General features: G+C 32.6%; 1 protein-coding gene across 1 annotated transcript in view; it reads right to left on the reverse strand.

Moving 5' to 3' along the window:
* Positions 1–19041, reverse strand: part of LOC145277549 (unhealthy ribosome biogenesis protein 2 homolog) — a 115787-nt gene that overhangs the window by 28564 nt on the left and 68182 nt on the right. The window contains exons 16-22 of the mRNA XM_080129019.1: positions 18665–18796; positions 17768–17869; positions 15219–15336; positions 9767–10051; positions 6809–6925; positions 3779–3904; positions 736–978 (exon numbers count right to left, since the gene is read on the reverse strand). Coding sequence (XP_079985145.1) covers positions 736–978; positions 3779–3904; positions 6809–6925; positions 9767–10051; positions 15219–15336; positions 17768–17869; positions 18665–18796 — 1123 coding nt within the window. The remainder of the gene's footprint in view (positions 1–735; positions 979–3778; positions 3905–6808; positions 6926–9766; positions 10052–15218; positions 15337–17767; positions 17870–18664; positions 18797–19041) is intronic.

Here is a 19041-nt window from a genome sequence, read left to right on the forward strand (position 1 = left end):
CAAAGGACCAACCAATCTTTGCAAAATTAAAAGTTTTAACTAAAATAGTAACTTTTGCTATTAAGCAATTGAGTGCAGGTGTGCTTCTTTTTTTTCTTCTTTTTTTTCTTCTTGATGATCATGATGATGATCATGTTGTCATACCAGTTTCTGTTAGATCAACAAAGTTAAGCATTGCTGAGCCTGGTCAGTATTAAATTGGGTGACCATTCATGAATACTACGTGCTGTAAGTGCTCTTCGCTTACTGTAACATTGTTTCCAGTTGTCGTGGACTTCTTCTTGCAACTGGAATTAAGCAATGCTGACTCAGGAGAGAGAAATAGTTAGAGATTGTGCAATTCTTGCTTCACAATTCAGTGTGTGTGTTATCCATCATCTCTCCTGGACGATCAGATGGTCATCGTTGTTCTGATAGATGAACATCCACAATGGCATTCGCCCTAGTTGGGTTGAACTGGTTTCTTCTTTGCCCTACATCACAAATCATGGCGACCCTGTACTGTGGTCTGGATGTAAAGCTTGATTTGGTATTCAATGTAAAATCCAGCAAAAGCAATTATTGTTGAAAACTTTGAACCTACATAGTGCAAAAATAAATATAACTGATCCTGAACTCTGATTTGAACTCTGATTCCCAATTTCAAATAATATTAAGTCACTTGTACATACATGGCAAATTGAACCTAAAAAAGGTGTTTAAACAAATGTCACGTCCTTGTACGCATATACCTACCTCATGAAGTAAATTTTCATAACAACAAATGGATATTTTTGGCCACAATTTGTTCACAAAATCTTTATCTGAATCTGGTAGCGAATTCTGGTAATTCAGAATCGAGTTATAAGCTGCAAGGAGTGGAGGCGGCAGCTTGTTACTGATGTATGTGCTTTTCTCCAAAATGCTTCTGGATAACTGACCCAGAAAACCAACAACCTCTTCTTTAACGTTTGCCTTCCACATACAAACATGGATTTTCTGTAACAAAAAACACATTCAATTCAGATTTTCAAAATGATTGCCAAAAAAAACAATCGCGCGACATTTTAGATTTTTAACATTTAAAATCCCAATCACATTTATATATTCATTTTCTTAATTAATGTAAAGATAGAAGTTGTTTTTTTTTTACTTGGGAGTCGTATTATCAAGGCCCAGACACAACTCTAGGATAAGTGTTAATGATTGTTAGGTATATGGTGAGACAGCACTGTGATGATCAATAATGGTGGAACTTAGGTAGGGTTTAATTATATAAGAGGATGACTCAATAAGAACTTATTTACATTAGACTTAAAAATGAACATGTTATAGTTAGTTGAGAAGCAACCTCATGGTATTGTGCCCCACAGATGGACAGTCCTAAGAAAGAAACGCTGCTCATGGAATTTTTGTTTAATTTTAGGTACAGATAGAAAATGAAGGAAATTGTTGACAGTTGTTGTAGTTAGACGAGTATTTATTCTGAAAGTTTTACAGGAGGGGGGGGGGCATAGATTGAAGCTCAATCAAACACCTACCATAAAAGTAATGATAGAGTAGAGATAGAAAATGATGTCATACAACAAGGGTTAAATAAACTGTTTTCTCATCGTCTAGTAAAAGAATGAGGAAAGTTCAGATAGAATATAAGAACAATCTAGAATCTTACATAAAGATTTTGTCTGTCAATCACAACGTTTTTTAATAATAAAATTTCAACAATTAAAACCAATGCCATGATCAGAAATCAGAACTGATCCCTTGATATTTTCAGTTTGAGGTTCTATCAACTAAGCTGTTTGGACTTATAAATAGAGCTTAAATCATTACCTTAACCAAATCATCATAGCTTTTGTAAGACATTATAGATTTATGATTTATGTCAAGTTTCAAAACATGAATTTAAACATACAATAATAAAAACTATAGGCGTATTTAAACATACAATAATAAAAACTATAGGCGTAAGGCGAAATTGGAGTAAATTTTAATAAATTTATCATATATCAGTCATATAAGACGACTGCTAAATCACGAAATCATGTTTCTTTTGCCTAGGCTAGAGATTGCAAAACCTGGTATCATATGAAATATTGGTTTAAAAGATGATTTTTTAACTTTAAGGGTCGTCTTATACGCCGAAATATACGGTAAATGAATGGCTAAACATGTATTCCATACTATTATGTAAAAGGAACTTTGTGTGTGTGTGAGTGAAGGTTCATTTCCTATGAACTTAAAAATGGTTGGGCCAATTTTTAGGAAATTTCAAATGAAGGTACTTTATGTGCCTGACAATGTTCTTAGATAGGTTTTGTATCAGAATGTTTTCGATAAGTATCAATAACCAAAATAATCTGATGAAAAAAGGAACAGGCGATTTTGATCAAAGTGAACAACTTATAAAACCTAACATTACAAATGGATTTGAGAAGTTTTATTACCACAGAAACAAAAAAACTCACCCTTATAAAATAAACAGTAGGTTCTTTGATATGACGGAGGTGCCTTCGAAATGAATATTTGTTTAAAGCACAACTGAAGCATGATACTTGATTTTGCATTTTAAATTTTAATTCAAGCCATTGCATATAAAATAATTTTATAAAATCAACAGTAGGTTCTCTACAGTGTAATGTAGACTACAATGTATTGTGGACTAAGTAACTGCAGGGAGGCATGTAAAGCTCCCTCTCAGTGCACCACGATGAGCCCCCAACTAGAGTAGGCAATCAAATTATTTGTTTGAAAAATAGGCAATTTCACTGATTTCGATGAAGATAAAAATATAGGAGTATGAAACATGCATTGATCATCATTCAATCCCAGATAACGTTGGGTCTCCCTGCTAGTCTATATATCTATAAAAGTGAACGTGTCTGTCTGTCTGTGTGTCTGTCTGTCTGTCTGTGTACATTTCCCTACGCAATAACTCTGTCAATCTTTAGTCTATAGACTCGAAATTTGAAATACCGGGTACTGAGATTTGGGAAAATCGATGTGACGGGTGTCAGCCAGAAATTTGGCTGTTAAGGGGTAAAATTTCAACGATTTGACCTTTAAGAACTCTACCAAACTCCTCCGACAATTTTGGGTCTAGACACTTGAAATTTTAGATTTAGGTTCCTTGAACATGGATCTAACTTAATAAAGTGATTTGAGCCCGAAACAATAAATTTTAAGGGGTCATAATAGGGGTCAAAGTTTTAAAAAATTAACCATTTTTTTGTTTTTTTGCTTTTTTTGCACAGCATACACCTCCAAACACCCGAGCAACGCCGGGCACCCCTGTTAGTTATCAATAAAATTGAAAATTTACTTTGCTTTAACTACATATTGGCATTGAAAACAATTTAATAGTCAATATATATGAGAATTTTGGCCCATAATTCTAATCATAGCAATTTAATTTTTTTATTTTATTATATTAAAAAAAATGAATTCTCTTCAATATTCATTGCCATTTCAAAGTAAATAAAATATTTCAATCTGATTGGTCAATCTCTGAAGACAAAATAACCAGAGTTCATTAATTATCAAATAGAAATTAAGAAAGAAATAAAAATCATAAATAAAAACTGCCAATAGATTGATAATTTGACTAATAGAAGATGGTTTAATGTCTCCATTGTATTCCTCTAGACACTTCCAAATGAGAATTTGTTTATTTCTTTATAATTAGGGAACTAGGAAAACAAAGAAAAACATCCCTTCTTTTTCATCTCCATAAGGAGAGGCTGTTCAAGTGACGAAATGAAAGCGATAACAAACACACACAAAAAAAAAATGTACATACCTTCCCGATTGCTTCAGCCAAAAGTGTAGCAAGCAAATATTTGATAGAATATTTTTCTTCAAAAATTTCCATGTTTTGGGGGTTTTGGCTAAGCTTCTTGTGAGCCTTTTTCAAACCTTTACAAAGCTACAAAACAATAAATGTGGATGGAATAAAAAAAAAAAAAAAATTACTTGATCAGAAATGAGTGTACATGTTTCACATAAAAAGGAATGAAAAACATGGTGATAAAAAAAAAATACCTGGATACAAAATTTTGGTTCTCTAAACTATGACATGATAATGATATATTCGTACGCAGGTTGAGGTGTGTTTTTTTATATTAAAGATATTTAAAAACAAATATATGAAATCATGTAGCTATCTACCGCAGTTTGTTCAGCGGTCGCCGTCTTTTTTATTATTTTACTTTTTAAATCCCCAACAAGCCATATTGTCACTCGGAACATAAGGGCTATTATTTGGGATTGTGTCTAACAGGGAACTGTGGGGAGTTGAGCAGTGAGATGTCTGTTCACATTATATTTAGAGAAGCAGGAAACAAGGAGGGAATTTCAAAGTCATGCAGTCCATTAGAGAAAAAGGCTTTCATACATCCAGTAACCTCAACAATAAAGGGATGGGATTTTGCTGCTTGTTGGGCAATTCGGGAATATGTACATCGAGGGGACACAAGTGCTAAGAGTTCATCAGAGCACATTCCATCTAAGTATTTTATTCCATTTAATAGGGATGCAACATTGCGGTGATGGAACAGAGGTTAGAGATTCGTAAATAATGCAGGACCTATTAGGTTGGAGACTCTTTTTTGGACCCTATCTAAGAGTGAGAGACTAGTGATAGATGCACCAGCCCAGATATGGCGACAATACTCTATGCATGGGCGAATTGTAGCATTGAAGAGATATTACGATACACTCAGGTATGAGTAATTTTCTAGCATGGTATAGAGAGCCTGCCTATTTTTGCAGCAATTTTGAAAATTTTTTGAACCCTGTCTAAGAGCAAGAATACTCCATGTATGGGTGAATGATAACTTTGTAAAGATATAGGATACTCTCTGGAACAAGTAATTTTCTAGATTTCCTTTTGACGTTTATTGCATTAATAGGAGTCAATTAATAGGGGTCAATCCTAAAACAATGAAATATTAGCAAAACGAGATGGAGCCATTTATTTTTATAGGGAATGCAAAGTAATGCCCCAGCCATTTTTTTTTTCTGGTATTCAATTTATCACCAGCCAAAACAAATTTGGGGACTTTTTTTTATCATCAGCCAAAACAAATTTGGGGACTTTTTTTTATCATCAGCCAAAACAAATTTGGGGACTTTTTTTTATCATCAGCCAAAACAAATTTTGGGGCTTTTTTTTATCATCAGCCAAAACAAATTTGGGGACTTTTTTATCATCAGCCAAAACAAATTTGGGGACTTTTTTTTTTAAAGCTTTCTGGGACAGCTGTCAAATTTGGGCGACCCGAGTGTTCAACATCATTTGTGTCTGTATACCTATATTTAAAGTCAACATAAAACCTCTTAACTGTTGTTTCCAACAGAACAGCTGAAACCAATTCAGCTTAACAAAATTCTGTTTACAAAGTTATCCATAATTGTTATGATTATTTCCAAATAATACATCAGATTTTTTATTTCAAATATTTTTTACTTGAAATTGTATTGTGCAAATAAGTGTTATAAAAAGAATATTCTTTACACTTTGAAAAAAAAAAGGTTCTTGTCCAGAATTCCCCCGATATTAAAAAAACAAAATATAAAGAAAAAAACTACATGATGTCCATACCTGTGACAAAATAAAAATATCATATTCTAAAGATCATGTAAATTGGTCAAGTAGTTTTATTTTTATATAGAAAATCATTTTGAAGCGATTAATGGGAATTTGTAGGCATTACAATATAAATCTCATAAGTACGAATTCTTGTTGAGTGATCTCTCATTTTTTTCTTGAGATTTCTTTTCAAAATGATGGGCAAGACAGTCACTTCTCCGATACTCATAAAATTTAATTTGCTTATTTAAAAATAAAATTGCTTGATCCATTTGTGAGATTTTTGGAATATGATATTTTGATCCTGTACATCATACAAATGTTTCTTAAATTTTCACTTTTTTAATTCTGGACAACAAATAAAAAATAATATTTACTTTTAAGTCAAACATTAGCTTTGAAAATTTAATCTTATCAGTAATTTATTTTAATAACTTGAAAAAATTTTAATTTTTACTCATAAACATTTTATTTTAAATCTGTATGTCACACACTAAGCAACAGCCGAAGAAATAGCAATGATAACCCTCCATCCCATCCGGAGAAGGTAATACTTGAGCGGATGGCCTTCAAATATCAAATTAGGGAGCAAGTCCACAGTTCAACTTAAATAAAATAACAAAAAATGCAGAAAAAATCTGTATGATTTACGTACTCATCCTGGAATGAAAATGTCATATTCCAAAAATCAGGTAAATTGATTAAATATTTTTTTATAAAGAAAATTATTTCTAAACAATTTAAAGCAATTGATATGAAATTGTTAGCATTACAAGGTTGATGTTGCAAGTTTGAATTATTATGGAATTATCTGCCTTTATTTTATTTTTCCAAGATGATTATGTGAGGCAGTCTCTTTTCTTACTCATAAAATTTGATTTTCTTAGTTAAAAAACAAGACTACTTGATCAATTTAAATAACTTTTTGGAATATGACACATTTATTCCATGATGGGTGCGTACATCATAAAAACTTTTCTGTATTTTTGTTTTTCTAAATTAAGTTGAATTCTGAACAAGAACCCAAATTAGTGACTGGAAAGAAAATAAAATAAATCAGATAAAAATAAGTGCCTTTTGACGAACGTCACAAGACGCTTACATCATAATGATTATAATGTCAAAACACTTCAATTTAAAGTGTTATTTTAACCAAGTATGTTACTAAATTTATATAATCTCTTTGCCCGGCCAATGCTGAGTAGCCTTGCTAGTAAGTCTATAAAAAGCATATCTTACCTTTAAAATATATGACTGTAGAGCAGGAAAAGTCTTTGGTTCATTGACAAGCATAAAAAAGGCTCCTTTAATCAGTTGATGAATTGAGGTTAAAAGCGATACTGTATGAACTCCGACCTGAATGATTAGAAAGTCAATAAATTTTTTTTATATGTAGAGAATAAACTGACCTATGTAAGGTCAATATGAAACATTAAAGGTTTCATTCATTTATTATGAAATAAAATAATTTTTTAATTCTTCCATTGGCCCTATTTTTTTATTTTTGAATACATAGAGACGAAGCAGTCAATCGTTGATCATAAATATGACTGAAGCTAATAGTTTTTTGCTATGATTGCAAAAGTAACAATGTTGTTTGTCCATCAATCAGTTAATATATGCTAGAATTTTGGTCCATAATTTTAATAATATGAATTGAATTTTTTTTTTATTTTATTATATTAATAATAAAAAAATATTTCTTTTCAATACTGTCATTTCAAAGTAAATAAAATAGTTCAGATCAGTTTCTCTCCGACGCATTTGAGACAACATGTGGTCAATCTCTTCTCTATTCAGACTAGTTCTTTTTGTTCAAGGAGACAAAATCTCTGCACATAACACAGTACTCAGTCCCGGGCCTAAGTAATAAAACAACTTTTAATCAAAATTCAACTTTATTCCTCAACATCGTTTCTCCTAGAGTTATACATGAATTCCAAAACTTCTCTATTGATTTAATGCTTCTTTTGTTGAATGATTTACTTTTGGCTTTTAATATGCATCAGTTTCTGTATCTCTTTCCCTGAAGCATTCTTTTGAAGTCTTCAAGCAGTCAGCAGTCACTGGTGGTCAGATTTAGAAAATAGGAATGCAGAATTGAGTCGAAGTGCAATCATGGAGTTTTATCATCGTTGCGATTGATTTACGGCGCAATGTCTTGATGAAAATCATTTTCTTCTTCTTTTGTATCTGTTTTTTAACAATTTCTTCCTTCAAACACACCAATAATGCTATAAAATATTTTATGGTTGTTTCGTTCACAAGATAATCAATGAACCTTCCACATTCCAAAATATGGCGGCCAAAATTTTCTGTTGATATTTGGTAGCTTTGAACGATCTTCACATATGTTTGTTCACTCAATGAAATAGGTCCATGTTTCATCCATTGTCATATATTGATGGAAACTCTTTTTTTGTTGCATCGAAGCAGTTGAAAACAATGTTCTGAATTATCAGCATGTTGTTTGTGATCGACTGTAAGAAAACACAGAACTCACTTTGAAAACAGCTTTCTCATTGACAAATGTCCACGCAAAATGTTAAATACACTTCAACTCCTCAGCAAATGCAAGCAATTCAATTTATCATCAGCCAAAACAAATTTTTTAGCTTTATGGGGCAACTGCTGAATATGGGCAACCTGAGTGTTCAACATAATTTGTGTCTGAACAACCATGTTTAAATCAACATAAAAACTCTTAACTGTTGTTTCTGACAGAGAAGAGTTCAAATAACATAAAATCATTGTTTTGATTGAACAGTATTTTTTCTAAAGCAATACTTTATTAACACAAGAAATTCAAAATTTTCCGTTGTTTTGAAAATTTGCCGCAGTACCTTTGCTTAAATAACAAATTTGTAATGTAATAATCTGATTGGGTTAAAATTTTTACATGCGCCATTTGAAGGTTAGTACTTTATAATTATGCATTTTCTTTTAATTAACAATGACATGTACATGTCATGCTGGAGACTTATTGAATGATGTGTTATAAGTCCGTTTTTCATATATTCACATATGATTAAAACATTTTTGATTATATTTATTCATGGATAAAGATTATAATAAATTTTACAAAAAATACTGAAAAAAATTACACAACAAATGTGACACAGAACTTAAATTGGGTGAAGTAAGATTGGAGTTGCTTATCATTTTGGTCTATTCTCATGAATATATATATATATATATATATATATATATATATATATATATATACAGCAAAATGGAATAATCTGCTTGGTGGTTAGTAAAATCCTTCCAAATCAATTGGGATAGAAATGAGTTGCTCACTATTTTCAAGTGTCTTCCACTGCCAAAAACAAGCGAGTCAGTTCTTTGGTGGGAGTGAGGCTTATCAGGGGTGTGAAAAGAATGTAGGGAAGGATATGTCTTCTGAGATAGTTGGCAGGTCAGGGCGTTAACAAAACAAAAATGGGGAGTGGGAATCCCAGAAGATCTCTAATAAAACAAAAAAAAAATGGCGACCTGGAGCTCATTTATAAGAGGCTTTGTTAACTGCTAAATGTATGTGCATATTTTGGCGTATTACTTTTAAACACAAGTAAATCCTGTTATATTTTTATAAGTTTGGTATTTTTCTTTTGCTTTTTGTTTATGTAATGGAGTGAAAAAAAGTGATAAATTGTTTTATTTAGATAAACGGGTCTCATCTTGAATTTTATTTTCACAAAGTTTGGACCAATGTAACCACCAATCTTCTTCAGGTGCAATGGATAAAGTGCTAAGTAAATCAATTCTAAGCAACAATCTCCTGGAGTCTGATGGTTCAATCTTTAGTATAGGCAATTAGTAAGGATAAAATTAAAAATTAATTAAAACTTCAGCTCTGTCATGGCTGATAGAACGAGAACAATCTATCTGTATGGATAAAATAAAAGGTTCAGTTCAAAATTCCTTGCAGATTTTTTAGTTTAATGAGATGCAGCTGAAAAAGGCCAGATATTACATCGGACAAAATGTTATGAGAATAGCATCCAAAACGAGATCCAGACAATTGCACTTAAGGGAACAACGAAGATACTAAAAAGAGCTCTCAGTTAGTTTCAATAAAAAGCAGGGCAATGTTGGCAGCTGGTTTGGCTGCCCAATACCCAACCTTACAATCTTTAAAAGAAGAAAATTAAATAAATAAAATAAAATAATTTTGTTACTTTGTTCGTTACTTACCGATCCATGCTTAACTTGGGTGAAACTCGTTTCAAGAAAATCAAAGAACGGCTCAGGTTTGAGATATAAGAATACAGAATGGTTGCCACTTGAGAGGAAAAGGGTATGAAGACAATCCATGCTGTGTTGAAGCGAAGTTAGGCACAACTGCTGTGATGGCTTCTTGCTAATTTCTGCAGCTACAAGTTCACTCATTGGATTACAAACCAACAAAACCTGCAGACCAAGGATGATACGAGTTTGGTCATTGGATGACAGAAATCGAAGTGGTAATCTCTGTAAGACCTGGCAGGGAAAGATAAAAAAAGAATCATTTGAGATAATAAAAATAGGCATCTATACAATAAGAGGTGGAGGTGTGTGTGTTCAACTTCACTAATCATGTATGCAAATTTAATTTTTATTGCTAGCTCACACAATTTCTATTTTTACCATTATTAAAAACAAATTTGGAGACTTTTTTAAAGCTTTTTGGGACAACTGTCGAATTTGAGTGTTCAGTATCATTTGTGTCTGTACAACCACATCTAAAGTCAACATAAAACCTCTTAACTGTTGTTTCCCACAGAAAGTCTAAATAACACTTATCAAGTCATTGTTTTGCTTGAACAGTATTTTTTCCCATCAGAAAATTCATTATTAAACACAGGAAATTCAGATTTTTCCTATTGGTTTGAAAAGAAGCTTAATCTTAATAATAACTGAAAATAAAAAGGTATGATATGAAAAGAATAATCACATATGAAAATTTAAATATGAGTAAACAGAAAATTTTAAATTACATTTTTTTTATATAATAATTATTGCCCATTAATAGAAAAAAAAATGATGGTTAAAATCAAAATGGATAAAGAAATAATAAATTAATCAGATTAATCGGTTATTTATACTATAATTGAGAATGGCTTATATGAGATTAATAAAGAACAATACAATAAAAGGAAAAAATTGAAAAAAGAAAAGAAAGATTTATATGAAGGAAGTTAAAAAAGATAAAAAAATATTTTTTTTGTTAACCTACTTTTTTCTTCTCTAAACAAAAGGAGGGAAGCCAGAATCTAACACAAACTTTCAACTTTTGCGTGGGTGTATGTGTAGAATTACACCCTTTATCTTTTTCTCTTCTTTTTGTTTTTTTAAAATGTAATGTCTGGGTACGATGTGGGGAGTTGGGCAGCAAGATGCCTGGGTAATTCAGGGTTTTTTTTTCATCTTTACTGAGTATTCAAACGTTTAAAAGAAGTAACTTGCATTGTCTGATAAGATCTTTAGTTATTTAGAATTAATTTATTTTTATTTTATTACATTTTCACCCCAAACAAGGTATATTGCTACATTGCTACTTTGATGTAGGGGACTACTATTAGGGACATAAGCTACAGGGGTACTATGTGGGGAGTTGGGCAGCAAGATGTTGGTTACACTTGATTTTCTGCATATCAGTAAAGTTGGGGAAGCAGAAACCTGGAAGGGAATTCCAAAGTCTAGCGGTTCTGGGGTAGAAACTACCGGAATAGAAGGCTCTCTTACATCTAGGGATCTCAACTGTGAAGGGGTGGGATTTTGCTGCTTGTCGGGTTTGTCGAGGGTGTTTACGTTGAGGGGGTACAAGTGCTTGCAGTTCGTCAGAGACTCCACCATTAAAGTACTTGTAGAACAGGCAGAGGGATGCTACATTTCGTTGATGGGACAGAGGCTGAAGCTTAGATGACAGTTCAGGACCTATTAGGTTGGTGACTTTTTTTTTAACCTTGTCTAGGTGTGAGAGACTAGTAGCAGATGCACCAGCCCAAATATGACAACAATACTCCATACATGGGCAAATGGTGGCCTTATAGAGGTACAGGATACTTTCGGGCGTTAGTAGCTTTCTAGCACGGTAGAGAGAACCTACCTTTTTTGCAGCGGTCCTGGCAATGCTCTCAATGTAATTTTTCCAACTCAGGTTTTCTGTGAACGTTAGGCCGAGGAGTTTAAAAGATGTACTTTCAGATAAAGAGTATTTGGCCATTGCTATTGGTGGTAGAGAAGGTTTCTTGTAGTTATTGAAGGAAACCAGCTTAGTCTTGGAGCATTGAATGTGACCATCCATTTTTGTCCCCATTCCACTACAGATTGGAGGTCGTCCTCTAGTGTTTCTGCCATTTCTTTAAATATATTTGTTTTCCTGTCATGTCTGTTATAGAGCGTGGTGTCATCAGCATATATACCCATCTCACAGACAATTTTGTCGGGGAGGTCATTTATGAATATTAGGAATAATAGACGTTCAAGAATAGATCTCTGAGGCACTCCCGCATTTATATCATATTGTTTAGATGTATGACCGTCGAGGACAACCTGGATTTTTCTCTTATCTAAGAAGGATTTAATTATGTTAAGTATTCTTCCAGTGATACCATATGATCTGATTTTCCTGAGAAGACTATGCCATACCCTGTCAAAAGCCTTAGATATATCTAGAGCTACCACTCTACCCTTCCCTGCTTTGTCAAGTGAATGGTATATACGCTCAGAGATTATAGTTAGGATGTCTGTTGTGGAACGGGCTTGCCTAAATCCATATTGTTGGTCTGTCAGAAGTTTAGCATCTGTAAGGTAATGGACTAGAGTTTGGTTAATTATGGACTCAAATATTTTGGCGAAAAGTGGGAGGAGGCTAATGAGGCGATAATTTACTGGGTCAGTTCTTTCGCCAGAATTTTTGTAAACTGGTATCAGAGAACTGACTTGAACATTGTAACGACATTAGAAATGTTTATTTGAATATAAATAAAGTATATTTTGCTCTTATATTAGTCACTTATATGAACTTAGTTAAATTCATTGGGTTTTATTTTTTAATATTCTGAACTTGGAATATATATATGCGTGTATATGTGTTAGTATGCGAATGAATGCGAAACTGTATTATATCAAATCAAATTAGGTTTACTTGATCCGATGATACAGGAAAATATTTTCAAATAGGCTATGTATATATATATTCAACCTTGAGATATCTTTTTATTTTATTTTATTTTTTTTACATAGGCATCACCACATTATCAAGGCCAAGAGGCCACTCAAGTATAAGGATTAAAGCGTGTACAGTAGAAATTGGACAATATAGTAATCATTAGTAATGAAAATTCGGTAAATTTGATAACTTATATGTAATGGCTCATCAAGAACTTATTTACGTTAGACTTGAACACAATCATATTGTAGTCAGCCAGAAAGCAGGAAAACGGAAGACAATTCCACAGGCGTGCAGTTCTAAGAAAGAAGCTTTGTTCATAGAATCTACGTTTAGGTTTAGGCACAGATAAAGAGTGGGGGGAATTACTGATAGTGTTTTCAGCTAGACGAGTGTTTCTTGTGAAAGTTAGGTGAGGGGGGACCATAGACTGAAGCTCAGTTGAACACTTTCCATGAAAATAACGATACATCAGAGACAAACTCGCAACATCTCTTCTGTGAGATAGAGGTTGCAGGGAAGAGAAAAGGACATCTCCTACGAGGCTACGAAGTCTATTTTGAACTCTATCAAGGCAGGACAAGTCCTTTCTAGCAGCTCCTGCCCAGATGTTGCAACAGTATTCCATCCTTGGACGTACCTGGCTCTTATATAGATAGAGAATTGCATCAGCAGTGAGATATCTACCGGATCGATAGAAAGATCCCACCATTTTTCCAGCGGCCTTGGCAACAGATTTGATGTACGTGTTCCATTTAAGATCAGGAGTAATGGTCAAGCCCAGAAGCTTGTCAAAACTTGAGGCCTCCTGAAGACGAGAGCCATTCATTTCAATTGATGCCAGATGTGGATCAGAATGTTGATGATGTTATTGACAGGAAACTTTACAAAACAATCCATGCTACACTTTATTTGTATATTTTCTTTTAAACAGTGTTTAATAACTTAATACTCTTTATGATTCATTCATGATTTGATTCTTCTATTTTATCAGTTTTTCTTCATATTAATATTATCAGCAGCAGTAATGTCGATTAAAGTGATTTTGAAAAAAGATTAAAAATTAAAAATGGTATCTTCCGTTTTTTTTTTTGGTTATGTTTTTGTATGCGTACATTTACATACTATTAAAACAGATTACTTTTGAATAAATTCTTAAAAAAAAAAAAATGAAGTTTGCACAAAATGAAATAATGAAAGTTTTCTGTTAATAATTAAATATATACATTTTTTTCTTATTTTTAAAACTAATTTATGATGATAACGTTAACAACTGCCATGAAAAAGACAAAAATATCCCCTTTTCTTTCATCTTTGTACAAAAATAAATTGTTTTTTCAACCATTTTTTGTTATATTTAATAATTAACAAAGTAACTATTTCACATTAATATACAATCGACATAACAATGGGAAATTTATTTTCATAAAAGTATATAGTAAGTTATGAAAATACATTTATGGCAATATATATTGAGCAGTGCAGAAAATTAATATACAAAGGTACTGCGGGACATCTCACTTGCCAGTTGCCAAAAGAATTTGTGGCAACATACATTGTGTGTGGGCATAGGCAGGCCCAGCTGTAGCGCAATTCAATTCAAGGCCTCGAGATGATAGCTAGTGGTGATGTCACAGAGTAAAATGTGTGTGTATGCATGCGTGTGTGTATATATATATGTTTGTGAACGAAATCTCAAGGTGCCAAGTTCTTGAACGGTATGCAATTTGCATATGCGTGATGGCAAAAAACCTAAAATAGAGCTGAATTATGTTGATGTCAGAAGGCAGAATGTGTTCGTGTCGAAAGGGAATCGACGTATGGCAACCATCTGAGACAGTGAGAGAATAAAGAAAACGTTGACTGATTATGAGTTGCATTATTTTTTAGACTGCATCACGACCATGTAAAATTATTTTATTTCTTTTATTATTTCAATTATATCTTCTTATATTTTTTATGGATACATGAAATATATAATTCCAGGTTAATATTTTCCAGAGGCAATGAAGTTTTAACAAGATTAATACAAGAGTGCTCAATACTGAAGGAAGACATTACATATTTTTTATTTGTTTTTACATGAGCATTAAATGTCGCTACACAGTCATGAGTATGTTTTGGTCGGCTAATCATTAGTAACTAGAGACCATTAAAGGCGATATACTTTATATAAAAGTTCAGTTTGTAGATTATGGACTAAGCATTCGTATAAGCTTTATTGTATTGTAAAAACAAATAAAAAGTGTATATTTATTCCAGGTTAAAAATATCCAAAAGTAAAAAACTGTTGTATTTCAACAAGGTTGTCGAGTGTTCAATTAAAAAGAGCAAAATATTATTTATTCAATTTAGGTAAATTACGATAAGTCAATACAATAAATTTACTGTTTCAGTCTAAAAAGATATCATCAGGTGACAATAAACCTCCAGTCATTTTAGAGTATGCTAAACAATAAAAAACAAAACAAGAGAAAATGTGTATTTACTTACTTGGATATAAGTGATTGAATGTTGCTGGATGTACTGACCCATTGGGTTAGAGAGAGGGGGTGACTCAAATAATGAACAAATACTTTCCCCAAGATTTGCGAGACGTTTTCCTGCTTTCCTGAAAACAAAATACATTTCTGCTTTTAAATTTTTCAATTCTGGTCTTTTACCCCAAATAAGGCATATTGCCGCTTGAACGTAAGAGTTACAATCCAAAATATTAGTGCCATTAACTTCCTTGAGCATGGATTTCTCTATCCAGATGATCAGTCATGGTAAAAAAACTATTATTATGTACTTACATGTCATGTCAGAATTAGTAAAAATTCAAAATATTACGAAAAATTATGGAGTAGGAAGATAATTACAAGTAACAATCAACTTTATTAAATTATAGAGATTCATCATATTTGTTACTGTTGAAGAGTTCTAAAAATCCAGGGTAGGTAACTACAGTTTATGATTTTGAATCATCTCCCTTGATTTCCATTAAAACCTGTTATTTCAAAATATAAAATGGTAATATCTATTATTATATTACGCTTGATCATTTTTCATTTGTAAAATTTTTACTAATTTTGACATGACACGTAAGTACATAAGTGTTTTTACCTAAAAAGTATTTTTTTTTTAAATCCTATTATTCTACACAAGCACAATCAATTTGTAACACAGTGCGGATGCAGAAATGCAAATGCATGTGAAATGACGTCACCAATAAAGAAAAAAAACTATAAAAAGGAGAAAGAGCATGTTAGAGAAATCGATCACTTTAGAGACATGAATGACGTTCAAGAGCATGTAAAAGATGTTACAGATCTGAAATAATTGTGGTTTCTGATTTACAAGTCTCTAAACTGAGTCAGGTGCAAAATGGAAACTGTTGCGTGTTGTGCAGTGATCTGGATTTTGTATTTGAAAGGACACACACCACAGAAGACTTTCGATGAAAAGAAAGAAATGTACAGTAATGATTCCCCATCAAAACTCTTGCATTGTAAATTCAAACATGCCCGGAAATCAGTGGAAACAGCTCCCAGATATGATTACCCACATTTTGCCATTGATGGAGCATCTGTTAGTCAAGTTGAGGCTGCCATTTTAGAAGATTGATGCATGACTATTTGCAAAACAGGCCAAGAAGTGAACATTAGTACAGGCTCTGTGGAAACTATCATTCCTGACCATTTGCAAACAAATAAGGTGTCCGCCAAATGGATTCCCAGGCTGATGACATTTTTTTCAGAAGCAAGAACGTGTTGAGGATACAAATTAAAGTTGTTCAAAAGACTGATTACACAAATGAAACCTGCGTCTATCACTATGATCCGAAGACTAAAGTCCAATTAATGCAGTGGAAGCACTTGGATTCATCATTTCCAAAGAAGACAAAGGTGCTGTCCTCTACTGGCAAGGTCATCCTCAGTTTACTGAAAGCAAAGAATACCACAATTACAGGAGTATATTTATTATGCTTCACTTTTGAGGAAATTAAAAGAAGCTATCAAGAGGCAAACAGATCAGCAAAGGTATCCTTCTCCTGCACAACAATTCTCCGGTCCACGTGTACGTCGTCAGATTAAAAGTGAGGGCATGTGGCAAAAAATCCTTCTCCTACTCTCCTGACTTTGCACCCTCCAACTTTTACCTCTTCCCAGCCATGAAGTTGGTTTTGAAAGAAAAGCATTTCTCAGATGATGTAGCTTTGATTTTCAAAGTCATGTCATGGCTGGAAGACCAACCTGAGGTGTTCTACAAAAACGGTATCACGAGTTGCATTAAATGGTGTGAGAAATGATTAACTCTGGGTGGTTCCTCCTTTGTAGAGAATAATTAATAACTGTGCTAAGTTGTGTTGCTCTACTCCTTTGTGAAGTAGGTCAGGGGCATCATTTATTGAACGCTCCTCATATATATCTCTATAAAAGTGAGAATGTGCGTGTGTGAGAGAGGACACTTCTCAACCTATATATTCAATGAGTTTTTATCTACAGACTTTAAATTTGGTACATAGGGTATTCAGACGTGTGGAAAACTTTTTAATCTGAAAAAAGGGGCTTCTAAGTGGTCAAAATTGAAAAATTAATAAACATGGATCATTGTTTGTTACAGGACAAAGTTTGAAAACACATTTTAAAGATTGTGGCAAGCTGGTCTCATTGTTATCGTATTTGACTTACTGTCTTTAGATTATAGTTTTAGTTTCGATCTCAGCTTGAGTATTTTTTTTACTTAGAATAAGTGAACCGTTTAGAAAAAAACATAATACTTCTGTCTCAGTTTCTCTTTGTTTTTTGTTTTACTTCATTTTTTTTTTTTTTTTTTTTACAGAAATTTAACGTTACGTTTAATACTGGGCAATGCCAGGTACCTCTTATAGTATATATAAGAAAACCAAGCTTTAAATCAGAACAGAACCACATTAAGATAGCAGATCTTGAATAAATGGTTTGATATCAAACCAAAGGAAAACATGGGATTTCCAACTTGTTTCCGTCATATCAAAGAATGCAAGAATTAGTAGAAAAGAAAATGTTTAAATGTCTTACTTTTGCGATTGACACCAATTTACCGTTCCATCACCCAATTTGGCAAATATTTCTGAAATTTCAACTGTGGATATTTTTGGCTTCTTTGCAGCTGACTTAAACCTGAAAGCAAATTAATTCCGGGGTAAAAAGTGAGGAAAAATAACAAAAACGGGGAAAAAGTGTTTATTTTTATCTTGTTTTTAAAAATTTATTCTCAGCTGAAATATTTTAACTACTGCTTATTTTCAAATTCTTAATTTTTGGTTGTAATAATAGAAACAAAGAATAGAAATTATTTTATAATATACTAACAAGGAGCCTGGTATTGCTTGAAGCATAAAAGTATGACACTATCACTTGTCAGAAAGTTGTTATGTGTTGTGGGACATTTTGAGACCATCAACCATATTAGGACTCCAACTAAATTACAATGTTTTCCTTGTCAAAACGAGAGAGAAAGAAGGAGAGAGAAGAAGAAAAAGAAACACACAGATGTAAATGTGAAGCAAAGATATATATTTTTTTTTAATTTGAACAGATTGTCCTAAAGCTTAGCCGATATAAGCCACATTGATCTGATCTTTTCACCTATCAATCTCAACTGCATAAAAACAATATCATATGCATGAGCATTTTGAGATGAAAACAGTCTGGACTTGATTTTATGTATCTCCCCAACCCCCAGGACAACGTTCTACACCTTCAAAATTTTTCAAGGTAGATATAACTAGTCACATTTAATTGTATCTATCATCTTTGTCAGTTTAATGTTGTTCTAGTTGATAGACCGCTACTCAAATTTTTGCAGAAACTTGAGTGCATGCCACTACACGCAGACTAAGAAAAGGTTACTGGACAAAATAAAATGCGTTTTAATCCTGTCGTAATCTAAAATTTAAATTTTGGATTCCTTACTTTTTTTTGGCAGCCATGTTGGACATTTTGGAAAAAATAACTGAGATAAGACTGGAATGGAGATGCTTCATTTCTTGGAATGAAGAATCGTTCAGCAGTTTTTGAGTCAAGGATCTTTCAAACTGGTTTGCACTAAAAAATAAAAAAATGCTTAAGAATTAATTACAAATTAAAATCATAAAACAAACATATTCGATAATAATTAACAGCAGAACAAAACAAAAAAAAAATGTCAGTTAATATCAATTCATCAAAAAAATATAAAATTATAAATAAAATAGTCGATTAAAATTTAACTCGTAGCACTTGTGTCCCTTTAACATAAATGCTCTCAACAATTAGCAAAATCCCACCCCTTCACTGCTGAGGTCCCTAGA

Source organism: Euprymna scolopes, chromosome 6 (assembly GCF_053919585.1).
Source record: "Euprymna scolopes isolate OS-2025 chromosome 6, ASM5391958v1, whole genome shotgun sequence".
Taxonomy (NCBI): domain Eukaryota; kingdom Metazoa; phylum Mollusca; class Cephalopoda; order Sepiida; family Sepiolidae; genus Euprymna; species Euprymna scolopes.